Raw genomic sequence first — 27557 nt, 5'->3', positions numbered from 1 at the left:
TCTGCTTCCTGATCATCATGTGAGCTGCTTCTTTCCACCACACTCTTCCATGTTGTTCTGACTCACCTCATGCCCTGAGAAATGGAGCCTCTGAAACCATGAGACCTCGAATAAATGCTTCCTTCTCTACAATTGTTCTGGTCGAGTCTTTTATTCACAGCAGCAAAAAAAGCTGACTAAAACACCATTCCTTTTTATTTTTTATTTTATTTTGAGATAAGTTCTCACTAAGTTGCTGAGGCTTGCTTTGAACTTGTGATCCTCCTGTCTCACTACCAGAGCTGCTGAGATTACAGGTGTGTACCATCGTGCCCAATCTGAATATTATTTAGATGTCACTTTATTCCAAATTAATTAACACGTTCAACATAATCTCATTAAAAATCCCCAAAGGCTTATTTTTCAGAAATTGAAAAATAGATTCTAAAACTCAATGGAAAGGGAAAAGGCCTAGAATAGCCAAAAGCACTTTGAAAATTTAGAAGAAAGCATTTATGTTTAAAATAGGCCTTCAAATATGGTAACATATATTAAGGTATTGTGCTATCATGCAAAGATAGAAAACAAATTCAACAGAAATACCTTGTGCATATATGAACAGATGACTTTTTACACAAAGTTATAAAGGCAGTGAATGCAGTGGAGAAAGATAGCCTTTCAACAAGTGATGCTAGGGTGATTGAACATCCACACACAAAAACTGAACTTGGATGTGTGCCTCACACCGCACTAAAAGGAACTCAAAATGAATCACAGGCAGAAACGCAAAACCTAAAACTATTTAATATTTAAAAGAATACATAGAAGCAAACATTTGGATGTTGAGGTAGGCAAAGTTTTTTAGACACACTACAAAGAGATGATCCATAAAAAAGAACAAATTGATCATTTTAATTCATAAAAAATAAAACTTCTACTCTTTGAAAGAAACTGATAAAGAAACTGACAAAATCATTGACTAGAAGGAAATATATAAAATGAAGGATTTGTATTATACACATCCATTCGCTAATAGAAAACAACCAGGTTGGGGCTGGGATTGTGGCTCAGCAGTAGAGACCTCGCTTAGCAAGGGTGGGGTCAGGGTTCAATCCTCAGCACCGCATAAAAAAAAAATAAAGATATTGTATTGTGTCCATCTACACCTAAAAAATAAATATTAAAAAAAAACAACCAAGTCAAGTTTTAAAAAGAGTTTTTTTAATTTATTTGTTCTAATCAGTTATACTTGACAGCAGAATGTTCTTCAATTCATTGTACACAAATAGAGCACAATTTTTCATTTCTCTGAAAGTCAAGTTTTTAAAAAGGGCAAGATATATGGACAGATGCTTCACCCAAGATAGCATATAAATAGTAATAATCACATGAAAAAGTTGTTTGACATCATTATCAATGAGGAAAATGCAAATTAAAAATGCTATTTCAAAACCACTCTATGCATACAATTAAAGAGACTGATCACATTAAGGGTTGGTGAAGATATTAAAAAAACTAAAATTCTCAGACTTTGATGATGGGAACATAAGATGTTATAGCTACTTTGGAAAAGTTTAGGCATTTCTTATAAAGTTAAATATAAGCTTTCTTATGATCCAGGAATTCTACTCCTAGATTTTACTCAAGAGGAATAAAAGTATTCCATTATCAAAAAAAATCTTTTTCATGAGTCATCTTATATTTATTTATGATCCCCAAAAAACAGAAACAAATATTCATCACAGTGATATGAATAAACAAATAGCTATTCCAACAATGGAAGGCTATGCAGGAATGGAGTACTGATACACACAACACTGACCATCCCCCAAACGTGCTAAGCCAAAGAAGCCAATACAAATAGAACAGATACTTTTTGTGATTTTTATAAATATGAAGTTCTAGTAAAGAAAAAGTAACCTATAATGACAGAAAGCAATTCAGTGGCTGCCTGTAACTAGGAGCAATGATGAGAGGCAGAGCAAATTTGGCTGAAAAGGAACATAAATTTTTAGGGATAGGATGCACATGTGATTGCATATAAATTAAACCTTATTCAAGATGATGTTTAAGAAATCTTAGCTATACTTGACTGATATAACATCTGACCAGAAAGAACATCCATTCAATAGATAGATCTGCGATATTTTCTATCCTTAATGTAACCTCTTGTCTTTTACTAGGTGGGGTGTGTGTATGTGTGTGTGTGTATGTGTGTGCAGAGATAGAGACAGAGACAGAGATATTGACTGATTTAGTGGGCATCAAAAGAAGAAAAAAAATCTTTCCAGAGACATGCCAGTTTGCTTTCAAAACAACCATTTATATAACAGATTAGAATGTAAGCAGCCTAATCTACCTTTCAGTCTTTTTCAGCTGAAGCAGATAAAGATCTGGGTTGCTGAAACTTGTTGTGCTGCTCCATAAAACAGCTGCAGTGTGGTTGACACTCACTAGGTATGAATCATGGTGCAACCTTGCTGTCTAAAGGCCCCAGCAGAATAGAGGCATTCCAAGCTGCAACCTTGTGGCTGGGGTTGGGGTAGAGGCTGGAGGTATCCAGCTCTGTAGGAGGTTTTTGCAGTTGTTCTCATTTAGTAGCAATTGACACTTTAACTTGCCTTGTGCTTTCAGACTCAGACTTACCCCACTCCCAACACATACTTAGGACATAGCCACAGCTACAGTTTTGGCAAACACTGGTGTAGATATCAAGGAGAAAGGTGTGGTTTTGATTATCACTCTATCCCTTTTTAAAACATGTGACCTTGGACAAACTATTTATTTTCATTATCTTTTTACCCCTCGTCTGTAAAATGGAGATGGCTGTTCTCACCAAGCAGTGTTTTGAATTTTGAATTGTATGATGTATATGAGAAAAACCAAGTCATCATAAGCGCTGAGTAAATAATGAGCAAAAGAAAGCAAAACCTTGTGCGAAAAGTAACAAATGGGAGGCCATCCAGAAATAATGCTTCAGGTAATATATGGTTAAGGGATAACATCATGGCACAGGAAAAGGGGATTAATTGATTATTTTCTCCAGGGCATGGTCCTCAAGTCCAACAGAGGGAATCTTGGCAGAGCAGTACAAGTTGGAACACTGGTTAAACTGGATGAAGCATCAGGTTAACTAAGGTCATCCTCTTTCCAGTTGAACATTATCAAGTATCTCTTTTAAGCATAATCTTACCCGGAGGAAAGAAAAGGACCCCTTCTCTTTCTCCCACCCCACCCCCTGAAAAGAAGTTGTCCTTAGTAAAAGTTGCCAAATGAAAATTATCTTATTCAGATGGGGCAATATTCATGAGATAAACAGGAGTTCTGACAGGTTTCTATTTCCGAAAAAGTCACTTTACAAATCCAGGTCTTCATATCTGAAATGCCAATGACTGATTTGAGGTCTAAGGATTTCTCTTTTGCTCCAAGGAAATAAAGATAACATATTTGAGGTTAGCTTCAAATGCCAAAAGTATTTTTAAGAAAGATGTGTCAGAATCCATTGTTGGTGGCTGTCTTCCAAGGAGTCTCTTTTAAAATATTATTATTGGATTGCTTTGATATAAGTACACCATCTCCTTAATATCACATCCTTGTAGTTCCCTAAGAAGGATCAACATAAATCAAACCATTGCATGAGTAATAGTATTCATGCACATCAAGAAGAAAGCTAAACTGAGCTAGGAATATTTTTTTTTCTAAAAAGTTCCTATTGCAAAGTCTTTCAGGAAGTTGGTCAAGCCCTAGGCTGCGTCCAGAATTAAATCCCTTGCAAATCTTCAGAGTGAATTTGTGCAAGTGGGGCATAGGACCAAGATTATTTATGAGCACTGAAAAAAAAAAAACCCAAAACCAACAACCAGGGGAAAATCACACAGGGATTTTGTAGAAAAGCCATCATCTGAGTCAGTAACTGCCAATACTGTCTTTGAGACTGTAAGTTTGTTTGCAATAACTTCAAAGCTGGCTTAAAACTTCCACTCCAAGGAATGTGAAGAGAGAACCTACAGAAAAAAAAAAAACTTAACACTAAAAAATCAAATAGCTTAATTAATAAATGAGCACATGAATTAAACAGACACGTCTCAAAAGAAGAAATACAAATGGCCAATAAATGTATGGAAAAATGTTCAATATCATAGGGAAATGTATGGAAAAATGTTCAATATCATAGGGAAATGTATGGAAAAATGTTCAATATCATAGGGAAATGAAAATCAAAACTACACTGAGATTTCATCTCCTGCCAGTCAGAATGGCAGTCATAAACATACAAATAATAAATGCTGGAAAGGATGTAAAGAAAAAGGGACACTTTTATGTTGTTAGTGGGATTATAAATTAGTACAACCACTATGGAAATCAAAAGACTAGGAATGGAACTACCATATGAGCCAGGTATACCACTCCTTGGTATTTATCCTAAATAAGTAAAATCAGCATACATGCTTAGCCATGTTTATAGTAGCACAATTCACAATAACCAAACTGTGGGACTGGCCTAGGTGTTCATCAACAGATGAATTAATCAAAAAAGAGTGTGTGTGTGTCCGAGTGCGCGAATGTGTGTGTATGTGTGTGTATGTATATATGCGCACACATGCACACACACATGCACACACACACACAATGAAGTTTCATTCAGCTTTAAAGAAAAATGAAATTATGTCATTTTGTTGGAAAAGGAATGGAACTAGAGACCATTATGTTAAGTGAAATAAGCCAAATTCAGAAGGTCATGGGACATATGTTTTTCTCTCATATATGGAAGCTAGAGAGGAAAAAGAAAAAGAAGGGTGTGTGGGGCTGGGGGAGCCAGGGAGGAGATCTCATGAAAATCAAAGGGAGATCAGTAGAGGAAAAGGACCAGGTGGTAGGTAGGAGGTGGGGAGGTAGAGAAGGAGGGGAAGTGCTGGGAAGTGATATTGGCCAAATTCTATTATTATATTGTGTAGATGTACAAATATAGAACAACAAATCCCATCATTATGTGCAATTATAATGCACAAATAAAAATGTGGAAAAAAATTCCACTCCAGAATAATTCAGTGGTGATGGTGGAGGGGTGGGGGTGTATGCCATGCAGTGTTTATGTGAGGAGGGTAGAGAGTTTAACAAAAATTAGTTAAATGCACTAAGAGTGTTAAAAATTAATTCATCTTAGAGATAGTAGTAACATGTATTAATTTTTAGACCTTTGGCTCTTATCAGGCAGGGATAAGTTCTGGAATTTAGTAAGTTCACTAGATAATAATTTTGTTTGAAAAAGTTGAATATCTACTCATGCCTAGCATTGCTCTTTGGGATAGTTAGTTATTCACAAATAAAGGTTAAGGCCTAGCCATGTCTAATTCAGTTTTCTTAAAAAAAAAAAAAAACTCAATGTGAGGTTTTAAGTTCCTTCAAACTGTTTCTCTACAGCATTTCTATTTGTAGAAAAATTTAATTCTAAGTGTGCCAAAGTCAAAGAGACCATCTAAGCTTACATTTAATCCTGTGGTGGAAAATTTATGCACAAAATGTAATATTAAGGAAAATCCAACCTTTTGTCAATACTTTATGTGTATATTATTTTAGGTTCCTTATATAGAATGTCTAGTTTAGAACCAAAAGATCCTGGCTTTTTTTGCTTTAATACCATTCTACATTAAATTGGATTTTTGTGAGAGGGGCTTCTCTCAAGAATTAATTTAGTGAATTGAAATGCATTCTGCTATCATGTATAACTAATTAGAACAAATAAAATAATTAAAAAAAGAATTAATTTAGTGATTGATGTCAATTTTTTCAATAACTAGGTAAGTCTGTGGCCATAACCTGCTTTTTGCCTGAACCATTCATTTCAAAATGAGAGTTAATTTGAGAGAGAGAGAGAAGGAGGGGGAGGGAGGGGGGAATATAATCAAATCCTCCAATCTGGTAAAGGGTATAACTTACTATTTTTGTACAAGGTTCCTAGAAAAGTTAATGTTCTAATACTTCAGAAACAAGAAAGAACCCTGTTCTGAAAAGTCCATTTAGTCACTCATGGGCAATGAGAAGGATGTGCTGGGGTAGTCTTCAGGGAGGGTAATGCGGCTCATTGGAGACATAGCATGAGACTCCACTGCCCTCTAGTGGTAGGACTCCAGAAAAATTGTGGATTCCCCCCCCCCTTTTTTTTCCCCTCCCTTGGAGAAATTCAGTGGAATGGAAAGGTCTTTAACCAAATGAAAATAGTACCTGAAGTTATCAGGAATAACCAAATTTTACTTTATCCATCACAATTAGCCTTTTTGCCTTATTTATGTATTCATATATTTGAGGAAAACATTCCCACTGTAAAGTTATTGCTGGAAAAATCCCTCCCCCAAATTGAAAGTTCTAAAGAAGAAGTTCATAACCCCCTACACATTTCCTAAATGGTCCCCATTTCTTATAAGCATCTATATAGCTTAATAATTGTATCAGATCAAAATTTGGTGAGGTGAATGTCTGTTTCCCCCAAATTCCTCAAACTTTAGTCTCTTCAGATATTTTTGGTCAAATAGATTTGGAGAATGGTATTTGACACCTAGTGAAGATTTACAATATATTGCTATAGTTGACGTTTTTGATAGGCCTGTCAAAACAAATCTCATTATCTGTTTTTAATCAGTGTTTCAACATTTTATTTTGGGGATAAAGATTTTATATTTTTAATAATTAATGTAGTATGCAAAATATTTGAAAAATGCAATGCCAGATAAAATTTTATGAACATAAGAAAAATAAACTCTGATTGATAGTAGCTACTATTTTCTGAAGTACTTCATATTATATAATGTCATATTATATTATATTATATTATATGTACTTTTCATGAGAAGCATTTAAACACATGTTAGCTCATTAAATAGAAAATTCTGTCAAGTATAGGATATTTGAGGTAATTTGAAGGATGACTGGACCAGGGATATGATAATGAAAGGATCCTTCTAAAAAATGTAAATATAAATACAACATAGAGTTCAGTAAATGCAAATCATGTTCAGAAAATGGTAAAAGGAATGAAAAGAACAGAGCTTATCAGAACAAAATGGGGAATTAGACTAAAAAATCTTAAGTCAAGTTGTAGATGCACCTAATACTAAGCAAAAATATGGACTTACTTTTCTATGCAATAAGGAGCCTGAGACAAATATGAGCAAGATTGTACAACTGGTACAGAAGACCTTTGTCTAGGATACACATAGGTTAAAGGAAATATAAGCTACACCTGTGGAAGTAAAGTTAGGATTCATAAAGATCCGCTACTGTTCATTTTGAGAGCATTTGAATATACCCAAGATTTGTCTTCAAAAATCTCTGTGTTTACTCCATCTTGCTCTTGGTTTTCTTCAAACACTAGCATCCAACACACCCTAAATATGTTTTCCTATGTTACTTCATTTTATTAGAATACAACATTGTAATACTTATTTGTTCATGCAATTATAAATATTTTAACCCATTTTCTGGGTTAAATATTTTGGGGTGAGAATGCACCTCAAAAAGCACCAGAAAGTCACCACCAGTGAAGTGGCAGGAGGACCCATTCACTTAGAAAGATGGACTAGTCCAGATATATGAGGCGTCACAGCAAGCGGCACTCCAGCCTGGACAGTGAGAGACAGCAAGAAGGAAGGAGACACCGCAGAGGCGTTTCACTCAAAGCATGCACAGATGCCAACAATGACAAACCCAGGGCAGGCTACACTTAAAATGCAAAGGCAGTGTCTAGGCATTAGGGAGAGTAGGTGTTTTGAATCTGTGGGGGGCAGAAAATATATTTTTCCCCTTCTTTCTAAGTTCTCAGCTAGGGCCCCTGTAATGAAAGACAGATTAATAAGAGAAAAGCAAGCACATTTATTTCGTATGTTTTATGTGGCTCAGGAGCCTTCATAAGGAAATGAAGACCTGAAAAAATGGTTAACCCTGAGTGTTTTTCTACTAGATTTGATGAATACTTAGGAGTACAAAAGGAATATGAGCTTATGAGTAGAAAACTGGGGAAAACATAGCCTGTTTGTCAGATTCCTCTTGGAGCGCCCCCTTTTTCCTGGAGATAAGAATGCTCATTTCCTCCAGAAATGAGGTGAGAGCACCTCTCACATGAAAGTCTTATGACCAGCTTCAGAGGAAGTTTGGAAAGTCTTGGACTTGATGTTTCTCAAATTCTTTCAGCTTAAAATATTCAGTATGCCAAGGAGCTAGATTTTGGGGTGGTATGTCCTGAATCCCATCAAACTGACGTACCATCTCTGGGAAGGGAACTAACAAAGAAGATCAAAACAGGCAATCAAGAGCAAGGGTAAGGACAAAACCATGAATGCTCTGAGAGAAATAGAACATAAAGATCTGTAAGTTGCAGGCTGGGAATAAACTCTCTCCCTTTGTGTCTCTGCTCAGGACAGACCCTGAGAAACAGGGCTATTTCTCTGGCAGTGATCATTCCTACTGCCTTGGAGAGAATGGGACTGCTAAACTATCCCTGCAGTTCAAGGGGTGGAAAATTCTCCTCTTAGCAACCTGGTTTGGATCCAGAGAGTCTAACCATTAGCTAAAGCAGTGGTAAAATATTTTCTGACTTCTCTCCTCAACCACCATGCCTGAGCTGTGTACATATGAAGAACAGAGTTTTATTTAGCTTTCGGACCTGGAGGTTGAAGGGCATGACATCTGCTCGGCTCTGCTCTAGTGAAGTCTTCATAACAGATGGCATCACAGTGGCAGGAGCAATGAATGAAGGAGGGAGAGATTACACAGCAAGAGAGGAAGCCAGAAGATCCAGGGAGAGTCAGACACTTTCTTATAAGAGCTCTCTTGCCAGAACTAACCACTCTCAGGAGAACTGCACTGATTCTTTCCCAGGGCAGAGCCCTCAAGATCTGATTACTTCCCTCTAAGCTCTACTTCAAAGTTCCACCTCCTCTTCACACCACCACACTGGGGCCCAAGCTTCCAACCCATGAATCCTCGGGGAACATCAAACCATATCTAAATCACAGGGAATGGAAGCACTGTGCATGAAGGACCCAGATATTTTTTACAGAGGCTACTTTGAAAATGTTGCTTATGTTTCAGAGTGAGTTGCGGAAGAGAAAACTGACCCTTTGATCGAGTGGGAGGGTGTAGAAAAGACATGTATTTGCATTTTAAGATATAATCATGCCACATGCCTCTACTTCTGTCATGGTTTGGATGTGAGGTGTCCCCCAAAAGCTCCATGTATAAGACAGTGCAAGAAAATTTAGAGGAGAAATGATTGGAATATGAGTCTTAACCCAATCAGAGAATTAATCCCCTGATGGGACTAACTGAGTGGTAACTGAGGGAGGGGAGGGTGTGGCCAGAGCAGGTAGATCCCCAAGGCAGACGCTTTGCCACTGAGCTACATCCCTGCCCAAGGGCATAGCTTTGATGTTTATATTTTGGATCTGTTGAGTGGAGTCTCTCTCTGCTTCCTGACCATCACGTGGGCCACTTCCCTCCACCACACTTTTCTGCCATGTTGTTTTGCCTCACCTTGAGCCCTGAGGAATGGAGCCAGCTGTCTTTGGATTGAGACCTTTGAAACCATGAGCCCCCAAATAAAATCGTCCTCCTCTACAATTGTTCTTGTCAGGTCTTTTAGTCACAGGAGTGAAAAAGCTGACTAAAACAACTTCATACTCATCTAACGTGACATCTTCCAGGCAGAGCTAATTTACTCCTTCCTTCCTCCCTCCCTCCCTCCCTCCCTCCCTCCCTTCCTTCCTTCCTTCCTTCCTTCCTTCCTTCCTATCATTCATTTTTATGATAAAAAGTGGTCAGAGTTAGAGAAGAACTATATTTCTTAGAGCTATTCTTTCTTCCCTCCAAGATAGGCAAGGAGTGTATGGAGTTCTGGGGTCAGCCTGACATGCCTGGCAAGTGGAAAATGTGTTTCCCATTTGAAGATAGAAGGGAAACTGGGAATAAACAGACAAGGGAATGTAGATATTAACCTGTTCTTTGGATGGGGAAAGTTTAAGACCAGACAGAAATCAAAAGACTTTTTGAAAAGGTTTAAGGGCATAACAGCTATAACTTTATACATTAAATTCATAAATTAAATAAAAATTTAAATTTTATTTTTGGTTGCTAGACTATCCTTCTTTGAATATAAATTTTGATTTAACCATTCATTATGGTTATGAAAACCAGCCTTTCATTCTTAAATGCCAGCTCTACCTTATAAACATCATGTGTATGGGAGACTTTAAAAGGCACCAAAGAAAACAAAAGTGATTGAATAGTGACACAGTTCTTCAACTAGACCTCATCTCCTAAAGTTTTTACCACCTCTCAAGTACAACATCAGCTGGGGACCAAGCGTTCAACACATGAACCTTTGATGGACATTTAAGATCCACACCAAAACACTGTCCAGAATGTTCATATAGGATACAGGTAGAAAAATTGTAATAACAGTAAACTCCTAGACCAAAGAGAACTCTGGTTAGCAATTCAAAAATAAAATTCATTGCCCTCTTGTTCGTTTTTTTGTTTAAACTTTATTTTTAGTATATTTTAAGCCAAATCCACATAAGAGAAATATTCATGAGATTGGGTCAATTTACTTAATAATTTAATCCAGAAAACTAATGTCATCTGGAATGTCTAGATTTTGGCTTTACTTCAGTTTTGCATCTCATGCCATCTGTCATGATGCTTCTCAAGGGACCTCAGATGTTTCATAGACTAAAGGACAGAGGAAATACTCTTTTCCTTGCATGGTATTAAATGGTGCCATTGGTTTGAATGATTCTGATTATCATTAATGTTACCCAAAGTAAAAGTCAAGGAGATAATGCCAAAATGTTAATTTCTAGAAAGGGCTATTGTTTTCCCAATACCTGGTTTAGAAAGTGGGTTTGTTTAAGTAAGGTACACGTCACACATTTTCTATTTTGATTAACAAGAGTTTACATTTCAAAATGGTTAAAATCGCATTGTATTTACTCAGACATTCTGCATTCACATGGAAGCTACCCACTAAACCTCAGTTACTGCAAAGTTTGCAGAAATAAGGAACAGTTGATTTCTGACATTCACATGCTGGGGACCTTGCAAATTTTTTTCTGTTTCTCAGTGTGTGGAAAAAACCCATAACTCACTACCATTCTCTAAGTCTCATTTTCCTAAACTCAAAAGTTAAAAAAAAAAAAGAAATTGGAAAGAATTAAAAAAAAGATATAAACTAGCAGCAGTCCCCTTTTGCATCATTCTTGGCTTCTTTTTTCTTTTTTTCCAAGTCTGTGCCCAGGTGATTTTATCATGTATTTATTTATAACCCTTAGTTCACATTCATTGTTTAGCAAATGTTTATGAAGCTCTTAGTAATTGTATGTGAAATTTTATAAATTCTGCTTTTCATCTAAAACTTAGAATTACTAAATTGACCAGCCCACTGAAAGCCCACTGAAAGTCCATGTTTAACTTTTATACTCAATGGTAAAAATCTTGTAAGAATAGACTCAAGGCTAATGATCTTCCCACTTCCTCTAAACCAACTTCTTTTCATTTTTTCTTCCTTTCTTTCCTCTTTCCCAATCTCACGACAACCCATTTTTGGGTCATCCCATTTTTGAGTAAAACTCTTGTGTAATATCACTTATAGTATAGTTACAGGCCATAATGTAGACAAAGCAACATGATGCAAACATCTATTATGTCATGGCTAAGTCCAAGACACAGGGATGATAAAAATGATAGAAAGGTCATGATAGGAGTGAGTGAAGGCTTTTTCTTTAGAGGATCTATTGTGATATAAATGTATATATATATATATATATATATATATATATATATGAAAAATTCTGTGAAGTCGTAAATTTAATCACAAGGGTCAGACAATGGGAAAGACAAGTAATGAAGAAAGTTAAGCAGTTAATAGGTATGAGCTAAACCATCACAAGATTTTCACGTTGTTGAATGTATGTTGAAACCGTCAGTCAAATCTCAGGCAAATCCAGCCTGGGAAACTTAGGAAGACTGTCTCAAAACAAGCACGAAAAGGGCTGCAGGTGTAGTTTAATGGTAGAATGATTGCCTAGTATACACAAGGCCTTGGGTTCTATCTTTAGAACTGCACAAAACAAAAATTAAAACAAAACACAAACAACCACTGGAAGCTGACCCCCAGGTGCCACCTCATCCTGTTTACATACAAACAATTTTCTGGATTATTAATCTTAACCAACTCAGAAGCAACCAGCACATCTCCTCATGGACTGTCATCCCATTCCAAAACTTACCCCACTTCACATTATACCAACCTTATCTATAGCTATATGATACACACACACACACACACACACACACACACACACACATATATATAAATCATATTATATGGATATATGTTACTTATAATAAAGTACTATTTCTGAGTTGCTAAGCAGAGTGTTCTTTGGTCTGAGAAGTTTATTTTTTTGCCTGTATCCTACACAAAAATTTTGGATGGTGTTATGTCATTTCTACAGTTGTATAATGGGACCATGACAGAATATATGTATAGACAGTATCCTGTCAGTTTGATGGCTTTTAATCAAAAGTCATGAATGCATGGTTGAATTAATATGTAATAATGGCCAGTGCTTATGTAGAACTTTAAATGCTTTCACATTCATTATATATTTTGACTTTTAAAAGCCTGGGGGAAAATATTATCCCCTTGAAAAAAAAATATTTAGAGTAACTAAGTATCCTATTTGTGAATCTAATTCCATATTTCTCCCTTCAAATCTGAAACATTTCCCACAATCTTATTAAAATTCTTCAGCAATTCAAGTCTCTAATCTCTCCAGTATTCAGAATAGTCATATAGAAATTTAAGGTACTTTCGTAACCTTTTCCTTTTTTTTCCATTTGAAACTTGAAATTAAATAAGCTCTGTATGTAGCAAAATCATGGTAAGTATATCTTGCACTCAAAAAGTATGGTCCATGGCTCAAAAAGGAAAACATACTAAAGAATTTCATGCTTTAGAACTTTCCAGTGCTACGTCCACCCATGCATATGTATATCTGTATCTTCCCTACAGTTGGCTATACACATTGATTCTTTGGGTTCTCAATTCTTTCACACTTAAAAGTGATTCTTAGACTTTCACCATCTCCCAATATTTGAAATGTATGATTTCTTTTTTAAAATGTCATAAAACATTTTGCCACCAAGTGAGGACTAAGAATGGTTTACAAATTTACCCCATCTAATGTGCAAACCTGGAAGTGAGGCCAATGTGTACTACCCTTGCACTTGCTAATGGTCAGGACATCACCTTTGCAGTCCACCCTAAGAAAAGTCTGCTGTAGTGTCCTAAACAGAAGCTCAGTTCTCCCAACCCTAACTTCAGTTTCATACAGTATGAATGTTCAAGCTTTTGTTATGGTCAAGTGTGCTCACTGGGCAGAAATCTTCTTCAGAAAGTTTCTTTTGATTCTCTTAAATTAAAAGATTTGAGGGCTGAGGATGTGGCTTGAGTGGTAATACACTCGCCTAGCATGCGTGAGGCACTGGGTTCAATTCTCATCACCACATAAAAATAAAATAAAGATATTGTGGAAACAAAAAGATTTGAAAACTTAATCATTTTACATGTTTCCCAATTTACTTAGTTTCTATCCCATCACCAAAACAAACAAAACCAAACATGCAATTTAAGAAATACTGTCTAATAAGAGGCCTTTGACAGAGTCTGATCTCACTAACTTTTATAAGACTGTCCGGTCTATCAAGCTGATTTCCTGTATTTTGCTCCTTTTTAAAAGAGGCTGTGCCTAAAAGGAGATGAAAATGGAATCTACTCAATTAATTTAATACAAAGAAGACTGGAGGAGGGATAATGTGACTGGTGGATATTGTACAATTTCCCATTTACTTTTAAAGCTAAATATTTGGCTTATTATGAAAGCATTGGAGGTTCAGTTAATGATGAAAGCTCTCACTAGGTTTAGGTAACTGCAATCTAAACTAGTTCTTATTTTAAATACTAAAGAGTAGTACATTCAGATCAGTAACCAGTTCTTAGCTCTTCTGGAACTGTTTTTGTCTTAGCTTCTTTTTCTAGCAGCAAGTATGAGAAAATATCTAGAATGAGAGAGTAGGAAGGTACTTTACAAGTTTCTTTTGGAAGTTGGGATGTAAATTGATGGTGGTTTTAGCACACTTCATTTCAGATGACTCCCACGATCTCACTAGATGTACCACAGTCCTTCATTTGCATTGATTTTTGTAACAGTGATGTTATTTCTATCTTTTATCAGCATCCTCATGTGCAGACATTTCTTCTCATTTGTTGCCAACAGTCATGTGAGGAAGATGTTAGTAACCCTATTTTACTAACAAAGGAGGCCAAGGCTCAGAGATCTCAGCTGTCTTCTAGCCAGGAACCAGGCCAGGGCACAAATGAAGCACAGCCTTGAGATCTAGAATCCTATATACAGAGTCCCAATCTATAGTTCCTTTAGTAGAAGACATTTATCAGATATGACTGACATTAAGTGACACATGAAAGGCAAAGTATAGGATGAGACCATGGTAACTTCATTACCTAAATACCTGTAGACAGAAAAAAAAACTTTAGAAAAAAAATTAACTACTGAATAGGAAGAATAATAATCAGATACCTATAAATAAGTGTTGATGAATGGGTTGATAGTATGTTATCCAAATGGCAGCAACTATTACAAATGTAAAGTTTTAAATGTATAATTTATATATTAGCCCTAATATTAAATAATAAAATGTGAATAAATTATATGCTTATTAGTCTAAAAATAAGCCACTTGTTCTTAAAAATTAACCGACATCTTTTTATAAATACTTGACCCAAGATCTGTTTTGATGGAAAATGCACCTAAAAGGGAATCAGAGTTTACCACTGTGCTAGCATTCTGATTCTATGACTGAACAGGTCTCAATTATGACCCATAGTAGAAAATAGTATCTTGATAGAATTTATGAATTTTTCCTTTATGAGCCTTTGCTCAAAGTTATTTTGTATTTATGGTAAATGATTAATAAGATAAGCAAGTTATAAGAAGAAAAGATTTATTTTGGCTCATTGTTTGAGAGCTTTCAGTTCAAGGCTGATTGACAACCTTTTCTTTGGGCCTGTGGAGAGGCAGAACATCATGCAAAAGTACAAAGCAGAAGAAACAGCTCACCTTAAAGAGAAAGAGAGGAGAAGATCGGTCCTTCCACAGCACATCCCCAACAATCAGACCTTCTTTTTCATAGGTCCCAAATTCTAAACATTCTACCACCTTCCAAAAGCACCAGAGGCTGGTTACCAAGCCTTTAACACATAGTCTTTGGGGGCCACTCAAGATCCAAACCATAGTATTCATTCTTTAAGAATGTAAGTAATAAATATAAATCTAAACATAAAAAATGATAGAATGTTTATAAAAAATATTATTTTAAAAAAGAATTTAAAAAATCATCTGAATTCAAAAGTAGAAGTGGCTGGTTGTGCTCCTAACTGCACATCTAACTGCAGCAAAAGGAAGATTCGCATCTCTAAACGCAGAGAATTCACAATAAATTTTAAAATTCCATCTTCTTGCTGGAAATTCTTCTAGCAAAATATATTATCTATACATATAACTATAACAACACTCTTCTTTTTTGGGGGGAGCACTGGGAATTGAACTCAGGGGTGCTCTACCACTGAGATATATCCCTAGTCCTTTGTATTCTTTAGACAGGATCTTGAAAAGTTACTCAGGTTCTTCCTGAATTGCAAAGGCTAGCCTCAAAGTTGCGAACCTTCTGCTTCAGCCTCCCAAGTTACTGAGATTGTAGGCCTGCATCGCTATGTCTGGACTGTAATTTTCTAAAGAAGCATTACTTCTTAAAGAATTGAATGAGATTAGACAAAGGGGAATGAAGGAAGGGAGGGGTTGATAGGAATAGGAAAGATAGTGGGATGAATCTGACATACCTAAGTGAATCCCACCATCATGTACATCCAGAAGAATGGGGTCCTAATTAGAATAATTGCTTGTGTAATTTTATCAAAATAGATTCTACTATCATGTGTAATTAAAAAGAACCAATAAAGATTTTTTAAAAATAATTGAATGAATTTCTATCTAATCTATATGAGCAATAATTTACCAATGCAATTTATATCTAGAGAAATCAAATCAACTAATTAAGGATTCTATTCTTTTTTATCTGATGTGCAGTAAGTAAAAATGTAAACTTACATTAAGTACTTTCTGACTGGTTTGAGAATAACCTTTTTCTAATGGGACTAAAGGATTTAATAACTGTAATAATTTGTTTTTAAAAAATAGGTAAATCTTAAATTATTTGATTGAACTTACAGAATTACAATTTTTTCCCTTAAAAAATAAAAATGTAAGAATGTTTTTCTGTGTACTGGGTTGCCTTACTAAATCTTTTAGGAACTGGTGCATTAACATATTTTAAAGTCAGTTGAGAGATTTTATCAGTATACTTAAAGGCAGCAGGGTGCATAATTAGGTATGCCTGCCATCTGTATAGCCCTCCAGATGCAAAAGGCATTAGCTTTATTTAATATTACCACAACATTAATTTTACTCCATTAATTTTGTCATTTGTCCTTTATTTCAAACTCAAGATTGCCAAGACTAAAATACTGGACATGATGACCCAATTCTGATTTTAGTTAAATTCTTATAAACAAAATAGGAAGTAATTCTATAAGTAAGCATACTCTGAAGGATAGGAATTTGGTGGCTTTCATATTTTAGAAAAGCAAAACCTTCATGATTTTGGTATAATGGAGGAAGCACATCATTTTAGGTAGTCCTAAAAATCATCATTTTAGGACTATATGTATCCTAATGTATGTAGGATTACATAAGGAAAAAAAAAAAAACTTTCCAGTTCTAATAAGTCCAAGGAAGAGTTTCCAAAGAGATGTCAACACCATGCTACCACAGGAAAATCTCCCTTTCTAACAAAGAGAGCAGCCCTCAGTTATGAAATTCTGACCCTTGGTAAACAAGAGTATCTTGAGAAAGTTTATGAGCATTTGCTCATAGCTATTTTGTATTTATGGCAAACTATATTGGTTTTCCATGCAAAGGAGTGAGAGACAACTTCTCTTTATAGCCCATTTAAGTTAAAAGAAAAATATTTAGTAATAGTATAGTTATATAAGGATATGGGAAACATGATGAAGGTTGTATGCAAAACAAATGAAATTTTGGAAAGTTTAGTATAAGCTAATTTCCATCCAACTTCAGAGTAAAAAGATACAACTGACAGAAATGAAAACTGAAGACTATTTAAAGAAAGTATTACATTTATGGTACTCATACAACTGTACTACAACCATTTCTTGATAACTTATTCTATTGCATGGTATTAAAACCTTACATAATCTATTTATTTTCCAAATCAATATACATCTAAGTTTTATTGAAGGCAGTAAAGTAACTTGATGTTAAGGAAATTTGGGGAATGGAATTTTTTAATGCCAAGTATTTCAAGGAAATTCAGGTGAAAAAGCACAATTTTTAAAAAACAAAGAAGAAAATGTCCAAGGATAAGTATGTTTGTTTCTGGACATATGCATATAAGGAAAAGGAGGGTAGGGCAGGGATCACAAAGTATTCACAAATGACACAGTCTTTTGTCTAGTGTGAAGAGAACAAGTAGGGGCCTGCTCCTAGCAGGTGCCTCATGAATCTTGTGATGGACTGCGCTTCTGGTACTCATGAAAATGTCAAAAAATAGCTGTAGTGATTCTGAGCTCATTACCATAAATTTGCCTCCTTTCTTGCGGGGGAGGTCCTAGGGATTGAACTCAGGGGCACTTGCCATTGAGCTACATCTCTAGCCCTATTTGTATTTTATTTAGAAACAGGGTTTCACTAAGCTGCTTAGTGCCTTGCTTTTGCTGAGGCTTTGAATTTGCAATCCTCCTGTCTCAGCCTCCCCAGCTGCTGGGATTACAGGTGTGGATTACCACTGCACCTGGCTAATTTTGCCTCCTTCTTGACAGAATTCCTTGCTAGGGCCTATTACTAAACTTTCAGTACTTAACTGGCAATTAAAATGCTTGCACAAATAAAATATAAATTATTTCTTCTAGTTTATATTGAAATGGACAATACAGAAAACTTCTAAAATCTCTTTAAGAACATTTTCCTTAGCTTTCACACTCTTTTAATTTGGAAGTTTTCTTGATATCAACTATTTTTCTCTCAAGATAATGGATTCAATCCTGCCTTCCAACTAGCTCTCTTTAGAAAATGGCAAAATTAAATATTAATTCCTAGCAGAAGTTGAGAAACATCTTTGCATGAATCAAATGCATTCCAGAACATCACAGACATGAAACAACACACCAGGACTGCTGAAAGCTGGTGATGATCATTCTGAGGGTCCCTCCCACACCCTAAAAAAAAAAAAAAACCTGTTTATTCTTGTCTTTCTGCAGGCATTCTTTCAAGTTTTCAGGCTGATGGAGATCTGAAGAGGGACACTAAATCACTGCCTGTCATCCAGACAACAAATGAGCTGACCAAATCCAAGGCAGCTTAGTATGTCTATCTCAATGCAGAAAGAGCCCCCTTCTGCTTGTTCATGTCTATCGAAATCTGCTTTGTCAAGGTTCTTCTGATGAGAAAAAAAAAAAAAATGATCCTCCTTTTTCTTGTCTTCTTGTCTCTCATGACTCGTAATCCTTTTATGCCTCCAATTCCATTGCTGCTCTGACATACGGATGCTGTGATTTGCTAGGCCTCCCTGCTACTCCCACTTTTATGAATCAGTCAGTGCTGAAATGAAACACTTTGTCACTGCCATTATTATCCCTCGGAGTGTTGAGGAACACCACCAGAAACTTGTAGTAGTCTCCTGTTTGACTCAATCAATCTCAGTAGGCATTATGGATGATCCACTGTCTTGGTTTATACATGGCACAACATTAAGAGTCTTTATTTAAACTCTTTACTCAAGTACTTTATTTCTTCACCACAGAAAACTCCACAAAGAAATAGTATAGGAAACACAAGCCTTTGTTATTTCTCTACAATGTCGATGAGTCTATATTCTTTTGCTTTTAAACTCTACCTTCCTTCCTCCCTCCTTCTTTTCCTCCCTTTTCTCTTTTCATGTGTTAATAGCAATTTATAATATCTTACTATCCCAGCACAATGACAGTAGCTCAGGATACAAAAATATAATATTAATTTCTCAGGGCATCCATAATAAATGCCATCCATAATAAATACCACAACATCGTGGCTTAAAATAACAGAGTTTATTATCTCATAGTTCTGGAGGCCAGAAGTCTGAAATCAAGTTGTCAACAGGCCCCGGGAAAGAATCCTTATTTCTCCAGCTTTGGTGGCCCCAGGTGTTCCTTGGCATATTTCTTTGCCATCATTGTTTGTTTTGTTTTGTTTTTTAATTCAGGACTATAAATTGTTTATTTGATCTTACATTCTGTGTACTTCCTTTCTTGTATGATGAAAATCTTACTTCTCAATGATATTAACAATTACTCATTTGTCTCTGTCTCTGTGTCTTCATACAGTCTTATAAAGCTACAAGTCATGGGATAGGACACACTCTATCCCACAATGACCATAAATAATTACTTCTGCAAAGACCCTATGAACAATGGTCACATTCTAGGATTCCAGGTGGACATGAATTTTGGGAGAATACTGTTTAAGCTAGGACAGATGTCCATTGGGTTCTTTTTTGGAGACTCTTTCACATATTTACTCAAACTTCAATTCAACTGGCTTACTTTCCCTCACACAGTATTAGTATGCAGAGTCCTCTATAAACATTTTTGCTAGTTTAAACTTCTAAAAGTGGTCAGTTTAGCTTTCAGTGGCCTACCACCAAAGAATCCTGGCATAGCTTCATAAGGGAGGGCCCTAAGTGGTGGCTAAGAAAATGGATATATCACTGAAATAGTAAACTGATTTTTTTACATTAAGCACCTCAATTTACAATGATTGGTTGAGGAATACATCTCCCAAATTGTTGCACTAGGTGTGTAGTTTTTTCCATTTATTTTTATATGGACTAGAAGCACAGAATTCTTAAATTCTTATAAAAAATATTTTCTTGCATTTTAGAATTAAATAGAAATTTTCTGATGAAACAATTATCATTTTACAGATGAGATAAATCTGAGGGAATGTATATTCTTACTGGCTAATTTGGGGACAGAACTAGTAAAGATTTCCCAATTCTTTGATCAGTGTGTAAATCAGACTTTTCATATCTATTAAAATAAATAATTTTCATTACGATTTTTCTCTCTGAATACATTTTAGCTATTTATTAATCTAAGAATAACTTCCAATATTATTGCATTAATAGTACCCTAGAAAAACACACAGGGACTTCCCTTCCTAGGAGTCCATGAATGTTTAGTGCTCAAAAATATTGTGGAGGTAAAAAATATGGAGTTTTCCATAATGACATTGTCCATATTTTTTCTAATTGCATCCATGGATATGATGCATGCTATTAGACATGATAGAAATCAATTTTTAAATAGTAAGTCTTAAATAATAAACCTTTCCCTCAGTACAGACAGCAAGCAAACAGAAATTCTTGCTTTTTTATTTGTGCACCACTGAAATTTCTTCTTATTTATTCACTTTAATTATGCGTTTACACAAGAATGCTGTAATAAAATATCTGTACACTACTTCTGTTACAAATATAATATTTAAAGTGACTTTATATACTCTAATGTAGGAGTTTCACGCTCTAAAATGGGAATGAACACATGATAATTCCTTGCCAGTTGTCTCAATAAACAGCTCCATCTGTTTCCCTTAGTCTAAAACTATTGTATTATAAGATGTTAATATAAGGCAATGAAATGAAGTTATGTTAATCCCCTTAATTTTTCTATCAATTTACTAAGGGCATACAACCAAAATAATTACTAACACATTGCTTTTTTCTCTGTCATTAAGAGTAATACTAATTGAAAAACAATTGCACAGTGCATAAACACATTTTCAGTATTGCATCAGTTGTTGAAAACAGCACTAAAAGATTCTGGGACCCTTTTACATTCTTCCATGATTAGCCTGGTTGTTCTTTAGAAAAACCAGTCAATGTGGGGTAACATCATTGCTTTACTCACAGCAACATGAGAATATTTTATAACAGGTCAAAAAATGAAAATGAACATCAAGATGTGCTTTAAATATGATTCCTTTATAAAACTTAGGAACACTGCTCCATATATTTGCTATTTACTCAATCACAGAATACAATTTAAGCAGCAAAAATATATGTTTACATTAGAGGTGAGGAGATACGGTATTTTATAATGTTCAGAACTTTTAAATACTAAGAGTATTAGATTTTTTTTTTCTTAGTTTGGGGTAGGGAAAAGAGACAGATTGCTGAATTAAGTCCTTTTTAAAAAAACTCTCCTAAGATTTTCCTTATTTACTATAAATCTTCACTTTTCAAACTAAAAGTGAATTTCCTGAAGTCACTTTTTTTTGGTTAGATTTAGAATTATTATTCTCTATTAATGAGATTGCTACATAATTTTTATCCATGTGACTACAAAATTTTGAATAACTTTAAAAGAAAAACTGGATTTCCATACACAAATATTATTCCTCTTTTGAGTTTAGGTTCACAAAATACAAGGGGAAGGGAAAAAATGTTGTTTAGATGTCAGCAATAAAACCACACTACAAAAACAAACTTAAATGTTATTTTTCCCTACAGTTTTGAATAACCCATGAATACAATATAGGAAAAGTCATCCACAAGATCAATTATCCACAGACCACTTCCATTCTTATAGTGGGAGGTAAGCAAGGGATTGGATTGGTTCAGTTCAGGCAGCCAATTCAGGAGAGAACCATCAAAGTGACAGTGCCTTTTGTCTGCTTGAGGATGGCCACTGCTTCTTCATGGGTTACCCCTTCTAGGCTCTGCCCATTGACAGCAATGATCTGATCACCCCTTTTAAGACGCCCATCTTCTGAGGCTGCTCCCTGCAATTATAAAATAGACTTGTTTACTTCTCAAAAGAATGCAGCTTCACACAACAGAAAAAAAAAGATCTAAATAAGAATGTAAATTGTTCTGCATGTACAAGCACATTGCTCTTGGTGCTCTACAAATATTAAGCAATGATGAATATACACAAAGGAGGTCTTTCTCCTAAATGGTTTTAGTATTGAGATTCCAAATTGGGAGAGAATCTAGCAGTCAATAGATGGATTTCTTTTTTTTTTTTTTTTTTTTGGGGGGGGGGACGCTATTCAGCACAGCAGTTGGTAGAAATTCAAGTTAATAAAGAATATTTGGGAATTTGCCTAGTAGGAATGATTTCATAGAATCCATGATTTTCTATTCTGTAAAGACCTATAGAAAAAGAAGACACAAAATTAACTAGGAATAAAATCAGTTTCACAGCACCTGGGTATAAGGGCTAAAAGGTTTGCAAAAGCACAAAGCCCATGTGAAGGTTGACTAGGACATGATAAGGTACAAGCGCTGATTTTAAAATCCATCGCTGGGGCTGGGGGTATAGCTTAGTGGCAGTATTCTTGCCAGCATGTGAGAGGCCCTGGATTCTATTCCTGGTCTGTCTGTCTGTCTGTCTGTCTGTCTGTCTGTCTGTCTCTCTCTCTCTCTCTCTCTCTCTCTCTCTCTCTCACACACACACACACACACACACACACACACACACACACACGCGCACACGCGCACACGCGCACACACGCGCGCCGTGCACACACATGCATGCACATACACAGTTAATTCTAACTCTTTCTGTGACTTTGAAAAGGCGGCTCAAGCTGTCTTGGTTCTTACTTCCCAAGAGTAGATGGATTCTTCATATTACTATGGGCCCTACATGATAAAGATTAAACACAGACATTGTTGTTTGAAAAAGAATCCCATCTTAAGGCATGCTTATAGAAGACAATTATGCAATTAAATATAAGATTAAAATATGGAGAATTTAATGAGGAATCCATAATGATGAAATTCTTAAAATATGTTCTCACTAGCATGCCTTAAATAAATTGTTCCTAGGCTGAGGAAAAGGACTGCATGACTCTCCTGTTCACTGGCAAATGCTGTTTGTATTTTTGGACACACCAATAGCTTTTTTAAAAATCTCAAAAATTAAGCTAAAGCACTTTAAACCAATTAAAAATAGTAATACTTTTTTCAAAATAATATAATAAAACCTCCATAAATTAAAGGACCATAGCATTAATCTAAAGCCTCTATATCAAATCTTTAAACATGTTTTGCATGAATTTTGCATTCTTTCACTATAAAATTTTGAAATTTTGGATTTTCTCCTGCAGAAAATTTTGTCCAAGTTTGTAGGTCTGAGAATATATGTCTTATGAACATAAATATGCCTTAGCAATCAAATATGGGTTTCAGTTGTTTGAATAGCTTCATCAGTGTCCCAGTATCTTTATTTTTGTTCAAACATTCTTAAGATAGAAATGTTTTTCTTTATAAAAAATAAAATCCCTTAATTATGAATAATCAATTTATTGTAAATGACAAGGCTGCTGGATACTCTTTAAATTCTTTTAAGTAATCTTTCTATTTTATTCAATGAAATTAAACTTGTCAAATAAATGTTCTATTAGTTAACGTGAATATACATTTTGTGCACTTTTCTGTACCTATTTTCTATTTCACAACAACAAAAAATGCAAAGAAAAAGAAATGCCAGTGCTCTGTAGCATACATATTTAAAAGGTCCCATTTTCAAATGACACTTATGTACAACTTGTTTTCAAAGGAAAGAACAGAATTTACTAACTAAAATTAATTAATATTTTTATGCATGTTGTCAAGAGTTTCCATGAAGTTTTAATTTGAAGCTATTTTCCTTTAAACATTATTAAGCTCAAATTCTACAAAAATATTTAATGACTTGCTCCTGTAGGGAGTTTAGAAAGAAAATGATCAACTGTTAACCATTTGGCATTACCTCAGGCCATAAACTAATAAGCCAGCTGCTGACCACTGTTAATGAATGTTTAGCAGAGAAGAGAATGGTTAAAATTTGCAAGCTTACCTTAGCAAACACTGTTTTCACATAAATGGGTAAGTCTCCATGAGGGCTGCCATATCCTCCTACTATACTGAAGCCTAAGCCATCTGGTCCTCGGTCTAGTGTAATAGACTTACACTGAGGAGGTCTACAGTGAAGGAAAGGAAAAAAGAGGTTTGGAATTTTTTATAGATTACACACACACACACATACACACTCTGAGTCTATAAGTTATGCACTGTCTGACATCTACCTAACACTAGCATAATTCCTTGTGTTCTAATAGGGAATATATTATGAATATTTTGGGGATGCTTAAATTGTCAATGCATGCTGTGTGCAGTACTGAAATTTACATAATCTAATGAAATCCTACTTAACACCCTAATTCTATTACTCATTTACAGTTGCCTTAAACTAACATATTCACTGCATGTTCTCATGGCACAGAAAAACTCATTCTTTTTTTGGTTTATTTAAAGTGAGAGGGCTAAAGTTCAGGGGACTGTAATGGAATAAGACATAAACATTGGGGATCCTAAGCTCATATAGAAAAACTGATTTCATAATTTTATATAGCTTATATTGCTTGTAAACATTCCAATGTTCTTCTTCTTTTCTCTACTCTTCTTATTTTCTTATGCTTTTGGTATTCAGTGTTGTTATCCAATGGCAGTGCATTTTTTCATTCAAAAGAAAGGATGTATGAAATGAGTTAATAATGCTGAAAAAATTAAAGAATAAATTTGACTTACTCTCTATCATACAGTGGTAGTGATATAAAGACTAATAAGCTCCCCTCCCCCCAAAAAAATCAGAAATGAAAATGTGGGAAGGGTAGTATTATGTATAGCTATGGGTCTATAATCTATCCTTCCTTGATTAGCTAAATCTATGCCATAACTGTTCACAGTTAAAAGCACTGGGGTTTTGCATTTTATGCCTCATTTCCCTATATATTTCATCTCTAGGTGAATGCTAGAAACATGTGACAGAGAATATAATTGTCAGGAAGACTTGATTCATAAGTAACAAATAATGTACCATAACATAAGAGCTCACCCTAAATCATCCTGAAATATGCTGCTTGATGTTAGTCCAGTGAAAGACAGACTAGAATTTGTAGGCTCTGGCTGATGACCTGTGACCACACTTACATCTCCCCCAGCAACCACCTGTGTACAAAGGAGCATAGAGAGGAAAAAAGACACATGTTCATGTGGCTAGGGAGACAACAGCAGTTTTTCTTCAAAGAGAGAATTTGGATTAAAATGTGTATTTTATTGTCCACTTAATCATTTCTGTGAACATAAGAGAGAAATTTCACAAGATCCAGTGGCTTTTTAACTATACAGATAATAAAAATATTCTAACTCAATTTTACAATGCTGTCTGACGCTTTTAAAACGTGGTCTCCTGTGCAATTATTTTTAAAAGATTCTTGGAATATAAGACACTCACACCACTTAAAATTCTAGCAATTAATGTTCATAGTTGAGACCCTGTATTTTGCCCTTAGAAATAAAGTAGGAGACAATAAATGCATAGGGGTAAAATGCAATGGAATGTGTTTCATATGTATATTCTTCAAGCTCTCAGTTTATATCATTTATGTTCAAGGATATATTAAATGCAAAAAAAGAGATTCAATCCTTTTTACTGCTTTAACATCAAAGTTCATGTGCCCTCAAAGTTACCCATATTCTGAACAGTGCTTGAGATACAAACCTCACCTGCATTTCAATGGAGCCAGGGGCATTTTTCAGTAAGTTAACTGCTTGAGTGTGAGTCATCCCCTCAGTTGATGTGCCACAGATGGTGACAATCCTATCACCAACCTGCCAGGGAGAGAAAGAAATAGCCACCTACTAAAGCACACAGGGAATATAAGACTTGGAGACCAGTGCAGTCATTTCCTTCTCTAATGTAAACTTCACATATATACTGTCACCAGACATTAAAATATAATGATGAAAATGACCAATTCCAAGAAGTCCAAGGAGCAACCACAAAAAAAGTTGTACACATTGATTTCTATAGTCACCAAGGGAGTGGGAGGGAGAGGGGGAAAGTCACTCTTCATTTCTCCAGGGTAAGGCATTATTTCTTATTAAAATAATAAAATATGGATATTATTTGGAAACTTCAATTTCTCTGGATATTATCACTATAATCGTTAGATGTGACTAAATCAGGGGCTGGCAAATTAATGCCCACAGGCTAAATCTGGCCCATTACCTATTTTGGTTAATAAAGTTTGGTTGGAAGACAGCTAGGCTTATTTGGCTGCTTGCACAGGGCACAGCTGAGCAGCTGCAACAGACACTCATATGACCTATAAAGCCCAAAATTTCACTATGTCCTTAGAGAAGAGTGATCCCCATGGTATATATACCATCATTTTTTAAATGTCAGTAATTAATTTAGATATTAAAAGAGGCTGAACCATTTCCAATCTAGAGGATATTTACACTAAACATGATTGTGTTTGGAGAACTTGTATGAGGCCACAGAGACTTTACTTTTAAAGAGACTGAGTTGCTTTAAAAGAGTATTTACATGATTTTGGAGCTGTCCAGTTATCATAAAGCCCATCAAACTCTTCTAATATGAATAATCCCTCAATGTAAGCAAGTTTTGTGTAATTTTACAATATTGCAAGTCACTTTATATTAAGTTTCTGCAAACTTTACAATCAAATGAAAATAAATGATACTTTTCAATTTAATAAAGTTGACTCAGCATTTATACCAATAAAACAGAAAACAGAAAACTTTCACTTCATACTAGCTTTCTGAAAATAACTTTGCATTATTTTAACTTGTTCCACAGAGTCAAAACATATAATAAAAATACAAAGAGACAATTGTAAATCTTCCCATTTCACTTACTTGCAAATTCCCGTTCAACAATATCATTTTTTCCTTTCCTTTTGTTTTGAATTATTATTCTTTATCCTTTACTTAAAGCAAGGTCTGCTGTAGCTTGGTTAGCTGACTTAGAACAGCCTTGCAATAGATGGTTAGATTAGAAGGATTTATATAAAACAAAAAAATACTACCCCATAAAAATCTTTTGCTAGATTTGTTAGAGCTACTATGGTTATTGGTAAAAACTTACCCTGAGTTTCTGCGTCTGAGCTGCAACTCCATTTGGGTGCATCATTGCAATAAATATAGGAACATCACCAAGTGGGCTGCCCACTCCTCCAGCTATGCTGATTCCCAGTGAGTCAGTAGGCCCCTGCCATGCAACAGATGTAAGATTTTAGTAAAAATGTTACTTTCAATTGAACTTTGTTTATTCTTTGGTTCAAGATTCTAGTGTCCACCTTGATGTTCTATGGGTGTGAGGGTGGAAAATGTAGCTTAAGATAACTGCATTATTTTATTTGATAGAGGTCTGCTGGCAGGGGCCCCAGCAAACTTCCAGCTGCCAGCAGAGGTCCTTAGTATGGGTTAAGAAAATAAGCATCTGTTCAGGAAGAAAAAAAAAAATCAAGATATGCTAAATG

At 35.2% G+C, this 27557-nt stretch overlaps 1 protein-coding gene across 1 annotated transcript in view; it reads right to left on the bottom strand.

Annotated features, from left to right (window-relative positions):
- Positions 1-20579: 20579 nt before the first annotated feature.
- The window catches only part of MPDZ (multiple PDZ domain crumbs cell polarity complex component), a 151868-nt gene continuing 144890 nt past the window's right edge, over positions 20580-27557 (bottom strand). Inside the window, exons 44-48 of the mRNA XM_081281986.1 lie at positions 27164-27286; positions 25777-25881; positions 25106-25218; positions 24068-24191; positions 20580-22004 (exon numbers count right to left, since the gene is read on the bottom strand). Coding sequence (XP_081138112.1) covers positions 21858-22004; positions 24068-24191; positions 25106-25218; positions 25777-25881; positions 27164-27286 — 612 coding nt within the window. The 3' untranslated portion in view covers positions 20580-21857. The remainder of the gene's footprint in view (positions 22005-24067; positions 24192-25105; positions 25219-25776; positions 25882-27163; positions 27287-27557) is intronic.

The sequence above is a fragment of the Spermophilus citellus genome (assembly GCF_964194105.1).
Source record: "Spermophilus citellus genome assembly, chromosome: 2".
Taxonomy (NCBI): domain Eukaryota; kingdom Metazoa; phylum Chordata; class Mammalia; order Rodentia; family Sciuridae; genus Spermophilus; species Spermophilus citellus.
Note: the sequence above shows the minus strand (reverse complement) of the source record. Positions and strands in the feature narration are given on the sequence as shown.